At 46.3% G+C, this 17,130-nt stretch overlaps 1 protein-coding gene across 5 annotated transcripts in view; it reads right to left on the bottom strand.

Annotated features, from left to right (window-relative positions):
- Positions 1 to 17,130, bottom strand: part of UBR3 (ubiquitin protein ligase E3 component n-recognin 3) — a 2,710,065-nt gene that overhangs the window by 503,482 nt on the left and 2,189,453 nt on the right. For all 5 annotated transcript variants that reach the window (XM_069616177.1, XM_069616176.1, XM_069616178.1 and 2 more), the window contains one exon: positions 9,872 to 9,972. In XM_069616177.1, the coding sequence (XP_069472278.1) occupies positions 9,872 to 9,972 (101 nt within the window). The remainder of the gene's footprint in view (positions 1 to 9,871; positions 9,973 to 17,130) is intronic.

Raw genomic sequence — 17,130 nt, 5'->3', positions numbered from 1 at the left:
CCAAAAGAAATCCAGGAAAGAATTGAATCTCAGAGTTTCAGAGGAAAGTACTGGAAGAAACTGTTCCAAAGGAAAATGAAGGTGAGAAAGATGGGATTCCCATTATGGATTTGAGCGATCTGATTGAAGAAATCGAGAAGATTAAGAAGGATGAACTATGGAAGGAAGTAAGCCTCTCCGATTGGGAAACAATTGAAAGTCAATTAGTGCGGAGTACAAAATCCCCGGTCAGGCCCCCCAGGAATTCGGGTGGGGTAAAAAGGCTTGAAATTGCAAAGAGTGGAAATGTATACCACAGTGACAAGGAAAAGGATCCCCTTCTTGCAATAAAAGATAATAAAAGCAGAAATCCCCCAAGCCTAGGAAATCAACAAGGCCTAAATGGCAGTGGGAAATTGACCCAATTAATCCCAAAACAACGAAACCAGCTGGGGAGCGAAATGGCCCGGGAAATGATGCCCCGGAAACCTGATAGTGGGTTCCTTACCCTGGAAGAAAAAAGGAAGGTAAGCTCTCAAGGGAAAACTAACAATGATATCAAATACCATCCGATGAAGGACTTGGATGAAAATAAGAAAAGCAAAAGTGGAAATCTGAAGTATGAGGAAAATAAAACAAAAACAAATCCAAAAGAGAACTCAAAGACAGGGGAGAAGCCAATGGCAAAGCTCTACATCAAAAGGGTGGTAGTGGGGAAACCAATGCCAATCCTAAATTGGCGAAATGTGATAAGACTGTTGAATTGCATTATTCCCTCGCATAAAATGGCTTCAACAGATATCAGGATTGTGGAATTTGTGATGGAGAAACGAACCGACTGGGTTCTATTGCATTTATACTCAGAATACAAGAAAGATCTTATCCTAGCAAGTAATGAACATTTTTTCAGACTCGGATATGAAATAAGTGATTATGAAGGGAAAATTCTTGAGAGCTGGAGAGAGGCGACTTCTTCCGGGAAAGTAAAAGCAAATCCCATAAGAGCCCCACCCCAAGAAGTGGGTAAAGAAGATATAAAACAAGGGCCAAAAATTGATTGGAAAGATGTCATTATATGATAAAGCTGCTTTACGAGAGATAAGCTTTACAACAGATAACCAGAAGTGGCAAGCAATCGACTAAGCTCCCGGAGAAATTGCAGGAGGTGAAGGATTGGGCTTGGTTGGCGGGAGCTCTAAATACATCATCCGCCTCAAATTAGACTGATACCGGAAGGAATGAGGACGTATTGAGGATTGGGTGCTGGAACACTAGGGGGTTTAGGCCCCTGTTTAACGAACGAGTACCTGATCTAGATCTGAAATTCTGCATTTTCCAGGAAACTTGGATAACTTCCAAACCTGATTGTGATGGATACCAGGTCCATCTAAATCCAGCTCTAAAGGGCCTGATGGGTCGACCGTCTGACAGACTGCTGGCACTAATCAAGACTGACTCTGGGTGGAATCTTAATATCATCAAATGTCCTAACCCTTATATACAGGGACTCTTCCTACAGCGCAAAGTGGAATCGGGGGAGAACTGCTTACTGCTAGTTAACATATATTGGCGCTTAAATATGGCCAAGGAGTTAAAATGAGTCCACTCTGTGATAGAGATCAAAATTGTCATCTGTGGGGATTTTAATATGAAACTGTTCGATAAGGAGGGTAGTCTCATGAATGAAAGTATGTGGAACGAACGTGAATTGGAATGGATGGTGAACATCTTGATGAGAGGGATATACCTTCTGAATGGTCAAACAAAGGGAGACATCCCGGGAAAGCCCACATGGAGATCGGGGAAAGGAAGATCTTCCTTAGACTATTGCTTTGCTTCTAACAATATGAGGGAAGCTATAAAGCACTTCTTGATCATGCCTCAGAGTTTGAGTGACCAAGATCTCGTGGCAATTTATATTAGTGGGTGGACGACCATCGGTCCTGCAAGAAGAATGGAGGTGGCCCTGGACTGGGGGAACAAGATTAAGACTAAATGATAAAGAAGTCAACAAAGTAGCAAGCTTATATCAGACCCAAATCCAGGGAAACCCTAATAAAATAGAATATCGAGGGATCTTAAAAGGCTTTAGAAAAAAAAATAATGTCAAGCATGGTAGGGACTGGACCCAGCAACATGTATATGATATGGAATTAGTGAAGAAGAGAAAATCGATGAGAAGGGAAATAAGAGGTATTCAAAGAGATGAACACCCCGTCAAAAGTGTGAGAATAAGGAGGATCCGCCTGAAATTCAAAAAACTGATGCAAGAGTACGAGGGCCATCAGATCACAAAATGACGCTGAACAAGTATTAAGAACAGTCTGTGCAAAAAAGTCGAAAGATGCCTGGGAGCTAATTAACAACGGGGGTGTTTTTCAAGAAGCAAATCTACTGAATATGGCCTCTGAAGAAGACTGGGTTAAACATTACTCTTCCCTCTTCGTAGATCCAAATTGGAGCTGTGGCTGACTCTCACCCTGACACAGCCCTCTCCACGCTCCTTTCTTCTATATCCGATACTCTTGATATCCTTGCCCCTGTCATGAGAATCCGCCTGAAGCCCAAAGCCAAGTGTAACTCTTGGTATGACTCAGACCTCGTCACCCTAAAACGCAAGTGCAGGGTGGCCGAGAGGAAATGGCGTGCTTCATGTTCATCCTCTGACAAACTGGCCTGCCGCCTGCTACAAAGGCAATACCGGCTCTCCGTCCTCAGCAAGAAGAGAGCTCATATCCAAGCCCGCATCTCTGCAGCATCAAACAACTCGGCTGAATTCTCTTTAAAATCTGCAAGGATCTGGCCAATCCCACAGCAGTCTCTACCTCTCCTGTCCCCTCCCAGGCCCTCTGCACGGCACTGGCTTCTCACTTCATTTCTAAAACTCAGGACATCCTGTCTTCACTCTCCTCCTAGCGCCTCCCTCCCCCTACCACCTGCTCCTCCTCTGGCCCTTCTGCAGCCACTACCCCTCCCTCCCTCTCTGCCTTTCCCCTTTTCTCCGCAGACTATGTTTCTAGACAAGTCCGATCTATGAAAGTCTAATCGAAACAGGTTCACCCCTGTTCATCTAAACCATCAAGGACCACATCGACTCCCTGGCTCCTGCCCTGGCTGATTTATGTAATCACTCCTTCGCCACGGGAATGTTCCCATCCCCTCTGAAGCACTCCCTTGTGCACCCTCTTCTTAAGAAGCCCTCTGCCGACCCCTCTTGCCCGGCTAACTACTGCCCAATCTCCATCACTCCCTTCCTGGGCACGCTCCTGGAGAAACTGGCCATCTCCCAGCTTAATCTCCACACTGAATCTGTTGGTTGCCTCCATGACCACCAGTCTGGCTTCAGAGCCGCCAGAAGCATGGAAACTGCCCTCCTGAATATCCGTGAAGACCTGCTCTCCAACCTCGACTCCAACACCCCTTGCGTCCTCATCTTGCTTCATCTCTCTTCTGCCTTTGACAGTGTCAACCATGCCATCCTGCTCAACCGCCTCCGTGACAACCTGGGTATCACTGGTCAGGCTCTGGCATGGCTGACTTCCTTCCTCTCTGATCGACCCTCCCAGGTCCAACTTGGATCCTTCCTCTCCGATATCTTTTTCTCTACCTGCGGTGTCCCCCAGGGATCTAACCTCTCTCCCTGGCTGTTCAGCCAATACTTGGCACTCCTTGCCCACCGCATCGCCGCTCTCTGCCCCAATTTTCAGTGCTATGCGGATGATACCCAGCTCATTTTCAGGCTACCCTCGGCCTCCTCCTCTCCTTCCCTCATCTGTGACTGTCTCTCTGCTATCCAGGTGTGATGTGCAGCCAATGACCTCTGCCTTAATGCCAGTAAGCCTGAGATCCTACTCATCGGCACACCCACTCCCTCCTTCCCTGCAACTCTCTGGCATTACTCTCTTGGCCCTCTTCCTGCTCCCACCTTCAAGGCAAAAAACCTCGGGGTCATCTTCGACTCCACATTCTCCTTCTGTCCTCACATCTCTTATGTCTCTAAGAAGTCCCACTACCATCTGTACCTCCTCAGAGGTATTCTTCCTTTGCTCACCTTCCCCCAGAAGCTCACGGTCTCCAGAGCCCTGGTTCTCTCTATGCTGGACTATTGTAACAGCCTCTATTTAAATATACCTGCCTCTACTCTCTGCCCTCTGCAACCTATCCAGAACAGGACTGCGAGACTTGTCCTTGGCCTCAAGCCCAGGGATCGTCTCTCTCCAGGACTGAAATCTCTGCACTGGCTCCCAGTGGCTGCGAGGATTAAATTCAAAACCCTCTGCATTGTCCACAAGGCCTTCTGGGGGCTGGGGCCGAAATACCTTCAACTCTCTCTTCCTAAATATCTTCCTTCCCGAGTTCTTCGCTCATCCGCCTCCAACTCCCTCAGGGTCAGTCGCTTCTCCAAGCAACAAGTTGATGGTAGATCTCTCTCTTCGGCAGGGGCCTCCCTCTGGAACAGCCTTCCTGCCTCCCTGAAACTCGAGGAGAACCATCTCCGGTTTCGGAAGCACCTCAAAACTTTCCTCTTTGCGTCTGCTTTCTCTCTTCCTCTCCCCTGCTGATTCCTGGCTGAAACTGCACTGGTTACATGGCTCCCTCTCTGCTCACAGGCCCTGCCCTGCCAGTTGCTCAAATGCACTGCCTCCCTGGCAACCCCGCACTTGGAGACTGTTGCTGTATCCCTACAGTCCCCCTACCTGCACTTACGCCTGCACTTATCATGCATTTGCCACTAGCTGGCCGTTTATTTATTCTTATCCTTCTATCCCATGTACTGCACTTTCCCCTCCCCCTCGCACTTTCCCTTTTCCCCCTTCCCATGCACTTGCGCGATCTGAATGACACCTGGCCTAGTGGATCGTTATCTGGCTTCCCCTCTTCCCCCTCCCTTGCCTTGTCGCGCCTTGAAACACTTGGTGTATAGGCGCGTTATAAATGCCATATAATAAGTGTCACTGTAAGAGATGGAGCTTTGTATTTGATGATCATGACGCGGACATGATGATAGGCAATTTGAGCTCATCTCGAGTAGCAGGGCTGGACTGCCTATCAAATAAAGAACTGAAAAAGAACAGAGCTCAGTGGGCCAAATTGCTTGTCGCCATGTTTTCGCAGATCATGTAAAATAGGATGATCCCAGCATCCTAGAGAGAGGCCAACATTGTTCCCATTTTTAAAAAAGGGGAACGGTCAGATCCCAGGAATTATCGCCGATCGCCCCGTTAGATTCCATAGGGAAGATGTTTTCTACAGTTCTTCTAAGGGACCTTAGGGCATGGGCAGGAAAGTGTGGTATTCTAGATCCCTGTCAAATGGGGTTTGTGAAGGGGCTGGGTACCTCCTTCAATCTCTTCATATTAAATCTACTAAAGGAGAGGGCATTGGATACAGGGAAACCATTACATCTAGCCTTTATGGACCTAGAAGCAGCCTTTGATGGTGTTATCAGGGGGAAATGATGGGCTAAATTACCGAAATGGGGTTGACTAGCGGATTTAGTTGAAGCCATGGAAGGTCTTTATACTGATACATCTGTTAGGATTTGCATATCTAAGAAAGAGAATCTATCGGAATAAATAAATACATTAAGGGGATTAAAACAGGGGTGTGCATTGGCACCTCTACTATTTTGCCTGTATATAGTGGATATGGCAGATTCACATGGGAAGGAGGTATCATGGGTCCTCTTTGCAGACGATCTGGTCTTTTTAGATCAGACGCAAATAGGTCTGCAAAGGGGGTTAACTGAATTTGAGTCCTTCCTTGGCTTGAATGACATGAAGATCAATGCCAAAACAATTCACGGTGATGAAAGCCTTAGGTAAAAGAAGATGTGAAAGATTCACCTGGCAAGTAGAGGGAATTCCCTTAGAGATAGTTGACACCATTATATATCTGGGAGTTAATATTAATAAGAGCAGGTGTGAACAAGATCATTACTTCTATCTCAGATCCAGGCTTTCGATATTAATAAATTAGGGAATGACCTTTCAGAAGAAATATGGAAAATGTACATGGATACCAATAATTGCTTTTTATAAGCAGAAAGTGGCTCAAATATTAACTTATGGAGTAGAAGCAATCCTCCATCTGTCTTTTTCAACGTGGGATAAGCTTGGGGGTCTGTTCTGGTGGAAAGTCTTGGGGCTTCCTAATAGCTTGCCAGCCAGTGTGATAAGGCTATAATTAAGTTACAAATCCTTGAGTCCATGGTGGTATGGAAGACGATGGTTCTATATCGTAAGTGTACTGAAAATCTTACTACGCGCCCGTTTGAATTATTGGGAGGGGAGCTTGAGATCTATGATGAATATCTGGGCTATTGGAAACAGAAAGTAGAGAAAATTCTGAAGGGGAGGGACATTGAGATTGGAGATCTATTGACAAACCCTTATAAGGTGAAGAAAAAGCTCCAGGCTTCGGACTGAAGAGCGATGTGGGAAAGATAAATTGGGGCATTTGGTGATTGCGGATGAAAAGGTTATGAATGCGCTCCCAACTTATCTGCAGTAATTCCCCTCCCTTAAGATCTTGTCATGATGCCCACCCCCGGGGAACCAGACCAGGTCCAGCAAGCCCGGAAGCAGGCATCAAGTTATTTTGAGCAAGCCCAAAAACCCCTGCTAGGGGCCGATTGGGTGCGGTCCTGGCACCTATGGCGCCAGGCTCATAGAGTAGAACTTACCTGATGCAGACCATGCTGTAAGCTTACCTGATGCAGACCATGCTGCAGAGCTCCAAGCCAAATGAGGTTTGGAAGGGACTATTTCACCTAGGGAATATTTTTTACTCAGGTGGGGCTGGGGAGGAATACTTACCTGGGACTACTTTGGAGGCTATTTAAACCACGCCCGAAGAGCGACACACGCTTCGCGTTATTCTGCATCCAGCAGCGTAACGCTCACTGTGTCTGCAAGCCTGCATCCAGTCTTCTGCCACGCCCGCCGAAGAGTCTGCAGCTCATAGAAAAAGGGAGGAACAGAAGAAGAGGTTAGAATAAGAGCAAAACCTCCGATCCTTACCTGAATTCCGGATCCACCGCGCCTTCTAGCTGGAAGAAAGAAGCATTTTATGCGCGCCGCCTCGCCTGCTGCAGTGCCACGCTGAACTCACCAGCCTTTGCAGCATCCTCACGATCCACTGCATCCTTCTGCACGTTCACAAAGGTGAGCCAAGGGAATAAACAGAGGCAATAGTAACTACCCCCATAGACTTACCTGATTACCGCCGGGGGTACTATTCCTCTTCACGGGTCGGCGCAGTCTCCATTTCCTCCTCGCCGTACCCCGGCCCCTAAGGGGAACAAAAGGACAACAAGGTGAGATGAAGGGACAAACAAGGGGAACTCTTCTCACCACAATAGACTTACCTAATTTTACCGCTGCAGTCATTATTCCCCAAACTTCATATTTTCTCGCCACACCTGAATAAGGGAGCAAGCCACAGGTTACATTCTGGCCTTATTTTATTGAACTGTGTAGGATAAGCCAAATCCTTACCTGAACTTCGTCAGCTACCACAAGGAACTCTTCGCTGGGGTCAAGCTGCAAACTGCAAGGAATCGGACAAGAGTGAAAGTCAGACATGTGAACTCTTACGGACTACATACTTTTCGGAGTCAATATTGTTCTGGAACTCAGCAATTCCTTCGAGCCAGTGAAGCAACTGGTTATCAACGCGCCCCTGCGCTCAATGCAGGATGGAGAGCTCCTCTTTTCAAACCATCAGGTGAGACTATAAGAGGGGACAGCAAAGGTGATCTGTGGGGAGAACAGCGGGGTGGGGAAATTTACGCTCAACCCCACGGGTGGTTAATTCCCTTTCTCCATTTACAGAATATTCCTACGGGCCAAGCAAACGAAGCTAGGTGGGCCAGTCCAGTCCGTCATCTCGGCCCTACGCGTCACATTGGTGGAGACCGCAGCTGTCCAGTTCAGATCGACGCCTCTGTGGGAGCCAGGTGAGCGTAACAGATCTGTGGCCTCCTACTCCGCTGCCGTTTAAACATATTGGAAACAAGGGTAGTACAATGGAGGAGGAAGATGCCGGGTGTCTTTAACCCATGGTGTAGGTTTTGTAAAATGCCGGAAATGGTGGAATGCCCAATGCATTTGATAATGGTCTGTCCATCAGTGATCTAAGTAAGGAATTCTTTTCTAAAAGACTATATGGGAAAAGTGACGACTTTGAATCCTAGTGAGTGGTGGAAATGGGTCTTGATAGGTGAGCAAACTGGATTGGTAAATGACACAATGGCCCTCATTACGACCCAGGCGGTAAGTTACCGCCTGGGCCGTGACTTTACCACCATGGCGTAAACTACGTTTACGCCATGGTGGTTGGCGGACTTACTGCCCCATTCCGACCTTGGCGGGGCGGTAAGTCCCCAATCCCCATTTACCCTTCCCCATTCCCATTTTTGCCCCATAGGGCATAATGGGAGTGGGGAAGGCGTTAATTACGCCACCGTAAATTACGGTGGCGTAATTAACTCCATGGTCCCTTAGCGCCATGGATTTTAACACCTGCTAAAAGCAGGTGTTAAATCCGCCATGGCGCTAAGGGACCTCGTACTCAGGCGGTAAGGGTCGGCGCTGTTTACGGCGTCGTAAACCCCTTACCGCCTGAGTTGTAATGAGGGCCAATGAAAATGCTGGAAGAAGAAGGATGATGTCTGATGTTTAATGTTAAAGGTTTTTGTATCTAACAGGATCATGTAACATGTAATTGTTCTCGATTTCTTAGTTTTTTTTAAAGCCAATAAAACATTTTAATTAAAAAAAAAGGCTTGATAAGCCAAATAAATTTTTTTTGAAGAGGTTCTTACTTTCCTGATTTTTTCATAACCAATGATTTTACATGAACAAGCACCATAAATGAAAGGTCTGAAGATTCCGAAAAGCCTGCGTATGGAATCATGAGTGATATAACTCACAGTAACAGCTATTACCACAGAGCTTAGAAGTAGGAACACCCCAGCATGAAGCGCTATATAAAAACAGGCCAAAAAAACCAGAACAAATTAAAATGTTGTTTCCAATAGTAAAGAATGCACACATCGTAACCTGCATGCTCTTGCTTATATTAGAATTATTAATGATCGTTACTATCATGATGTGATACAGATGAGCTTGCTTAGTTATAGGAACGTTTATGCAGGGGTTCTGTGTGGGTAGGATCAGCTAAGTGTGCATGCACACGAGAAGTAGCACATACTTTCACCCTTTTGGAATAATTACTCAAGCCCACTTTTGTTCAGGTCACTTGGCACGCTTCAACAATCAAAGTTATTGCCGTTTTGCTTGTTCTCTCAAGACATACTTTAAATGGCAAACAAAAACAGCTATATGGTTACCCCTCACCCAGGGTTCCGGGTTAAAAGCCTGTATTAAACGTTGCTCTGCGTATTTCCCGAGTTCGAAGAACAATGCATTTTCTGATAGAATATAATAGTTCCGAATGCCGAACGCATTCAAATGTGTTCACTCACACGTGTACGGAATTTCTCCTGCATATACCACACAAAAATTATTATTTTATTTTGCAGCTGAACGCATGATTACCATGCCTGCTGCAATCTGAGGAGATAAATACAAAACATTACTGTTTTCACCCAAAAGCCTTCTTTCTGGCTTAAAATACTGAGCTGCCCGGCTCCTCTATGAATAGACAAAGGTCACGAGAAGGACATGATTTTCTTATAACAGATCTTAGATAGGTTTTCTTGTAGTCCTGTGTCTTAATTACTTGAGATGATTGATGGAATAGGAAGGCAGCGGTGGGAGGACAAGAAAACCAAGTCAAAGTACACAAAAACGTCAGTTCAAATGTATTGCTTTTTAGCTACCGGTTTACCATTTAAAGTCAATTGGATTTTCGATCATAGACATACCTTTGTGCAAGGGCTGAGGCATTGTTAAAATCTGGATGAGCAAAAGGGAGGAGACATCTCTGAAAAGAACAGGGACATCTGCCTTTTCTTCACTCGCCAGTCTGTAAACAAAGCATTCCTTATTAGAAACAATAATATTTATTTCAAGTGAAATCACTATTGTTTAAAATGTCATATTTTCTTTTACAAAAAAGGAATTCTTTGCAATTAACTTATCTAAACACTTTATAAAATTCCAACATTGTATTCACCTTTTGATAACGCTAACAGTGGCAAAGGCAGATTTTGATGACGTGGTGAGGGAGAGTTGGTGGGAGCGGCTCCACAGGAGGGACTGTCATTGTAAACAATTCAAGGTCAGTGGTGACAAATGAATATTTTGGCTGGTGGAGAATTAACAGTGCCCAGAATGGGTGCGAGCAACTGAGTGTTAGCAAGAGAAACTCAAGTAACTAAGGGAGGGAGTTTAGGGGCGTTCCTTCCCCAAGATTTTAGTTTTTTTAAATAATGGGTTGAAATTGTGCATTTCACAGCACAAGGCTGAGAAAATGGGGTTAAAAAACAGAATTTACAATTGGTTCTCTAGGGTAACAAAAGTAAATAGTCAAATAGATGCCAGGTCAGCAACAATACACAAGGTCATTTAACATGTTTATGATGCTTGTCCTCAGGAGTAAATTAAGTTTGATTGTGTATTGGAGGGCATGGAGGTGGAGCAAAGAGGGGTAAAAATGTAGACATGGGGAAACCCCCATTCAAAGAAAAAAGTTCCATTAACAAAAATAGTTTGAACTAATTAGTGTTGTTGAAACCACATAGAACCCTACATTGCCACCTGCAGTATGTGCCAGAACTGCTGCTTCATATCACTTTCAAGATGCTGCACACACAACTAATGCCAGAATCAACACTGTAAATCACTTTCAAGAAGTTGTGCCAATTTAAACCAGTATTGTCACTCTGTATCACTTTCATGATGCCAGTCATAAAACTTTGTTTCAGCAATAATCCATAAAGGTTTATACAACACATACAAAACAAACATTCAAAACATTTCATTCAAAGATAGAAAAAAACAAAATAACCTGAAAACCCATTTATAAATCATATTAAATGGAATCATAACAGCGACAACTCAGTTTGAGTCAAAATTGTTTTGGGTCAAAAGGTGTCTGTCACCTGGCAGTCCTCTCCCCAAAGGGACAACATTAGCTCCCATAAGCACAGGCCTCTGGAGCGTTCTTTCAGGAGGGTAAGAACTAAGTATTATCACACTATTTGCTGCAAGTGGGTGACATTTCTGGTTCAAACTCAGTATGCACTCAGCTATGGCAGAATCCCCAAAAACATTCCTAGTGGAATTTCAGGCATTTCCCCCTTGCAAGCATATTCTCTTGCAGTTTACGATTTTACCACAGGGCACAAAAATACATCCCCTCACTGCCCTGAGCCAGTGTAGGCATTTGATAAGGGGTGCATCTCTAGGTTCATAGCAATTTGGGGCTCATTTCAGAAATCCATGCAAATATATTGTCGCCACTGACTTGGATGGAATAGGTCTGCTGTTTATAGTAAAGGGAGGGAAAAGTGCATGACCCAGCCTACTTCTGGACCCCGCAGGTGGATTATTTGGCCTAAGTGGGCTAACTTTCTTCAGGCTGAGATACACCAAAATTATTTGCCAGCATTCATACAGTAAATCACTTCGATATTGAGTCCACAATACATGCCAGTATTGTCACTGTACATAACTTTCATGGAGCTACGTCAATATATGCCAGCATTACCACTGTAAATTGCTTTTAAGAAACTGCACCCACAATATTCTAGCATTACCAGTCAAACACTTTTATGAAGCAGCGCCCACAAAAGACACCAGCTTTGCCATGATTTAGCAGGTTCATGATCCTGTGCCCATGTTATAGGACAGTATTGCCACAGTAATTCTCTTTGATGATGTCTCGAACAAAATAAAGGCCTGGAGGCCCAATTACAAATAACGTTCATGATGCGTCCACTGTAAACTGCCAAACACATACATGCATTACATTTACGCACACACAAGCCCAGACACCCACCCACACATACACAGTTGGTTAGCTGGTCTAAGTGGATTAAGGTAGCAAGCCTCTGCCACACCTATCTGCTAACCTGGAGATGCCTCTTTTGGTATTTTGTCTTAGGTACTTAAGCTGCATTCATGCATCTTTGCATTTACATTTGGTCAGCTGTTGCACTTGGGTAATTGCCATGTATCCTCTGCCCTACCCACCTGCTAATCAGAGCCAGTCGGTTGCTGCCATCTTTGGCACTCTTTTTCATAGCCCAGACCCTTTTTTACTCTACTTAAGCTGCCTTTTAGCCTCTTTTCTTGTTCAGTTCAGCTCGTCCAGGTGTATCAAGAGCGCATCGACTCTGCCCCACTCCACAAGCTAATCACTTCAGATCTGTTGGTGTCTATTTTTGGAACATGTTCTTATCCAAACGTCTTTCATTCCCTACTTTAGCTGCCTTCCAGCCTTGTTTGCAGTTGGTCAGCTGGTGGATGTGGATCAAGGTCATGTGTCTTCTGCCCTACTCAAATCCTCACATCTCAGATCACATGGTGTTTTCTTGCCGAGGCATCTAGGGAAAGGTTTAAGTTACTTAGCTGTATCTATTGTTCTCCAGCATGAGTTTGTCATGGATTCACATGCTCATATTCCCCGTCGTCAGGCTGGGAATCCTCAGCAAAAGAAAACACATTTTCACTTTCACTTTAAAACTGTATTTCTCCTCTGAACCAATCACTGTCCTCTGGGTCATACTGCCCACATCCAATGACAGTCCTCTCCCTAAGCTCCACCCCTGGCGGCCATCTTTATATTTGGTAAATACACAAAAAGTGGCAGTATGAACCAAGAAGGGTCGCAGAGGGGAAGGATTTGCATGTGAATCCATGCCAGACCCATGCTGGAGAACAGTAGTTACAGGTAAGTAACTTAAACCTTCTCCAGCATGGGGTCTGGCATGGATTCACATGCTCATGAATAACGATTGCACAGCAGTACATATACACAACTACTGGAGGTGGCAAAGCTCAACAGAAGCAATGAAACACTCACACCTGGAACAGACTTACCTCAAATTAACATGTTGCATAACACCGCTTGGCCGACCCGGGACTCCCACCTTGTCAAGGTGTGCGTGGACCTCCACGTAGCAGCCCTGCAGATGTCAAGCAGGGACACACCAGAGAGAAACGCTGTGGTTGCTGCAATGGCTCTGGTGGAGTGGGCTCTCGGCCGGCCTGACAGCGGCCTGTTAGCCAGACGATGACAGTGCATGATGAAGCCGGAGAGCTTTGAAAAAGGCCTTTCTGTGATTCACAGGTCCAAAATAGATGAACAGCTTAGAAGTCTGCCCGAATGCTCTTTGTGCGTGCCACATAAAACTTGAAGGCATGAGCAACGTCCAGCGAATGCAAGGCCCTCTCCGCTGGCGACGACGGATTCGGGAAGCAGACAGGCACACCAAAGGCTTGTTGAGGTGGAACTCAGATGGACCCTTCGGCATAAAAGAGGAGTACCACCCTTGAAGCATTTAAGGACAAGTACGGCTGCTTGTAAGACAGTTCCTGGATCTCCCTGGCCCGCCTGGCCGAGGTGATCACCACAAGAAAAGCCGCCTTCTACAGTATAAACTTGAGCGGGGCATGATGCATTGGCTCAAAGGGCACCCCCATGAGCTTAGTAAAGACCACATTGACTTCCCAAGCCGGGGCAGGAGCATTCATCGGAACAGTCCTGAAGAGTCCTTTGAGGAATTCTTTGATGAGTCTGTGCGACCACATGGAAGGCCTACCTGGTGCCCAGGTGTAACAGGATGTGGTGGCCAGGTGCACCTTGACAGAGGCATGAGTCAACCCAGCCTTGGCCAAGGAAGGCAGGTACAGTAGGATCTGCAGGGCTGCAGGGCTGTGACATGCAGAGGGGTAATCTTCTGAGCCCGACACCACACAGAAAAACGCTTTCTCTTATTATTATTTTTTCTTCATTTGTAAAATTATGGCCGGCTAAAAGAGGGTCTGGCCTTGTCCAAGGTGTCCTTAAAGTCTGCAGGTAAAAAATAATGTCCTAACTCTGGGGCTGCAGGAGCCAGGCCCTGAGGTTCTGCAATGCAGGGTTGTGGTGCAGAATCGCTCCTCCCTCTCTGGAGAGAAGGTTCGGAAGTAGTGGCCTGATAGACAGCCACCGACAGACGCAGCAGGTCTGGATACCAGATTTCCGCAGCCACACAGGAGCGACGAGTATCATCGTGCAGGGACACTATCTGAATGTGTTGATCACACGTAGCAGGAGTGGAAATTGAGGAACAGTGTATAGGACAAGTCCCTCCCACGGGAACGAGAATGCCTCCTCCCATGCTCCAAGGCTGCGGGAACCTGCTGGCGATCCTCTGACACTTGGAATTCATTGCTGTTGCGAAAATGTCCATCTGGGGTTGACCCCATTTGTGGAATAGACGATCCATCTTGTCTTGACGAAGCTCCCACTTGTGGCAAGAACATAGCCTTCTGCTGAGCGAGTCTGCAAAGGCGCTCATAGTGCCCGCCAGGTGAAAAGGGATGATAAACATGTCCTGATGAATGGCCCAGTGCCACAGATCCCGGGCCTCCTTGGAGAGCGCCGGAGAGCGTGTCCCACCCTGCTTCCAGATGTAGAACATGGTGGTGGTGTTGTCTGTGAAGATCCTCACCACTCAGCAATGGCAGGAAGGACTTCAGACGGCCCAGAGCTCCAGGACGTGACCAAGGACATCAAGGTCAAGTTCTTCCAGGAGACGGCAGATGTCAGAGGAGTATTTGACAGCAGAGCGAGAGTTGAGAGCGGCAATATGGAGAAGATTGCCGTCCTTGAAAGACTTCCGGAGAGGGGTACAAATCAGAGGTACGCCCTGCAGAGGTGTAGAAGAAGCCTAGAGGAGAGGAAGGAGGGGAGAGCAAGGTAGTCAAGGATGAGAAAGCAGTGGGAGGAAAGGAAGCTGTGGGGGGGTGAGAAGGTACAGCAGGAGAGGAAAGGGCAAGATCTCCCTCAACCAGGATTTCCGACGAGCAATACAGTGGTGGGGGCGTGCGCTCACCTCGCGCGAGGGGCCCCATTCCAAGTCCCTCATTACCAGGGGACAGTCACAACGGACGCTTCTCTGGAAGGTTAGGAAGCTCGCACCGGACAGTTGCATCCCAGAGGAAAAGACACTTCGCACCAACGAACGGGATGTGCGCAGGCTTCCATTCAATGAATGAAAAATCTTTTTTTTTTTTAAAACACCCTAGGTTACCGCTTTTGTATCCGAGGGTGCTAATAGCATTAGCACCCCCTTCCAACGGATGAAATGGGTGTAACATCCCAGTGCCCTTGTTTAGAGGCCAGAGCGAAGTAAGGGTCTATAACTCGGGCTGCTGATCCGTTACTGGTGTTAATGATCTATTAATAAATTTCAAGGATTCCGTTAAGTTTCGATCAGATAGTACTATCAGCATTTTTTCAGAATCATTCTGAATGACAGAGCTCCTATAATGATGTAACCCATTTCTATATTACTGTTTCAGTCATCTATATTCTGAATAACTCAAACAGATTTGGCACACCTTTAGCCCTCTTAGCGGTGCTCTCGGCTTTCTCCTTTTACTCGGAAATATTTCATGAAATACATGTCTAGATTTATGTGGGTAAATCTATTGTTTATTATTATGACTCTACTTTACTTGTGTTAGGCAGAAACCTGTGCAGTTCCCTCTGGGACCACTGCAAAAGATTTAGGACTACAGGTGTTTGGCAGTAAACCCACTTGGTAGCAGTCTGTACCACACAGATTCACTTGGTAGCTGTGGCTGAGCAGTCAGACTTCCCTCAAGAAGAGTTAGGCAGTATACAGAGTATTCACAATAGGTCAAGAGCACACAATAGAACAAGTAAATACTGACCAGGGCTTGGTGTAAAAGAGATATAATTATTTATTTAAAACCACATCTAGAAAAACACACAGGGACTAATAGTAAGCAATTCAAAAACACGGTCACTAAAAGATATACACTCCCTTAAAAGAATATTAGACAAGTCGTAAGTAAAGCCCCACTTCTTTCCAGACAGCGGTGAGTGCTTAACGTAGATGGCACTCTAATAGTTTGTTTTAAAAAGGGAGAGAAAAGCAGAGAACACATTGAAACAGATCCCAACACTTTTACAAGAACATAACAAGAGAGGAAGGCAAAGTAAAACCGTGAATTCAGAGTCAGTAGGCCGGATCCGCTTTAAGAGGATCTAAACGAAATGTGTCCAAGGTCACACGGCTGCAGTGCACAAAAGTCTTGTAATGGTTCAAAAAGGAGTTGGACCAAGGAAAGGGACCAGTTAGAGGGTCAAGGAGGCCAGCCCCGTCCAGAAGGTTAAGGAGTTATTATTACCTTGTTGCAATCTTTAGAAAGGGAGGCCTGGTGCCACGGTAACTTAAAGTGGTGAGAAGACTCCAGCGGGGGCAGGTGTTCGTGGCAGCGGATGCAAGTCGGTGCTTTGTCCGGGGGAAGAGAGGATCTCGTCGTGGAGGAAGACAGGAGTCCGTTGCACTGCCAGGGAAGAAACCAGCCGCGGAGTTTCTCAAGTACAAGGAGCGGTCCGTTGATTAGCGGTTCAGTGATGAGTGGCTATCCGGCCGCCGGGGTGCTTGGTACGGGCAGTTTGATCACAAACCGGTCTGGGGTGCGAAGAAAAGAAGGTAAACTGGTTGTGCCCACCAGTCAGGGGAAGAAGCCTCTCCAGCCGGGAGATCTTCTCTGTCGTCGGGAAGTGGCGAGTCGGTTCTGCAGGGCTCCACCGGTGGTGTCGTGGTAGGTCGGCTCAGCTTCTCCCTCGTCGGATTCTCAGGTCCTGTGGCGACTTCTGAAGTTCCAGTCCCCAAAGCCCTGCTTTTATGCAGCATACCCCCATTCACTCAGCCTAGCTGTCAATAAAACATGCTAAGTGGTGAGCCGGCCGGCTCACCACTTGGGCCAATCACACAAGAGTGCGACTTGAGTTACCAAGGTAACTCAGTCCAGGGTGCCTAAACCCCCTCCCACACCCCCTGTGGTACCCAGACAGAGTGGCACCACTTTTGGGGGCTTCTGTGGAGAAGCCCGCCAAAATGTGGAACAAAGGGCTCGACTTGGGTCGGAGTCACAGAAGAGAACACAAACGCCATTTTAGAATCGAGTCTTGGCAAAAAATACCAACTGGAGAATT

The sequence above is a fragment of the Ambystoma mexicanum genome, chromosome 9 (assembly GCF_040938575.1).
Source record: "Ambystoma mexicanum isolate Mex_15411 chromosome 9, UKY_AmexF1_1, whole genome shotgun sequence".
Taxonomy (NCBI): domain Eukaryota; kingdom Metazoa; phylum Chordata; class Amphibia; order Caudata; family Ambystomatidae; genus Ambystoma; species Ambystoma mexicanum.
This window is presented reverse-complemented; position numbering and strand designations above follow the sequence as displayed.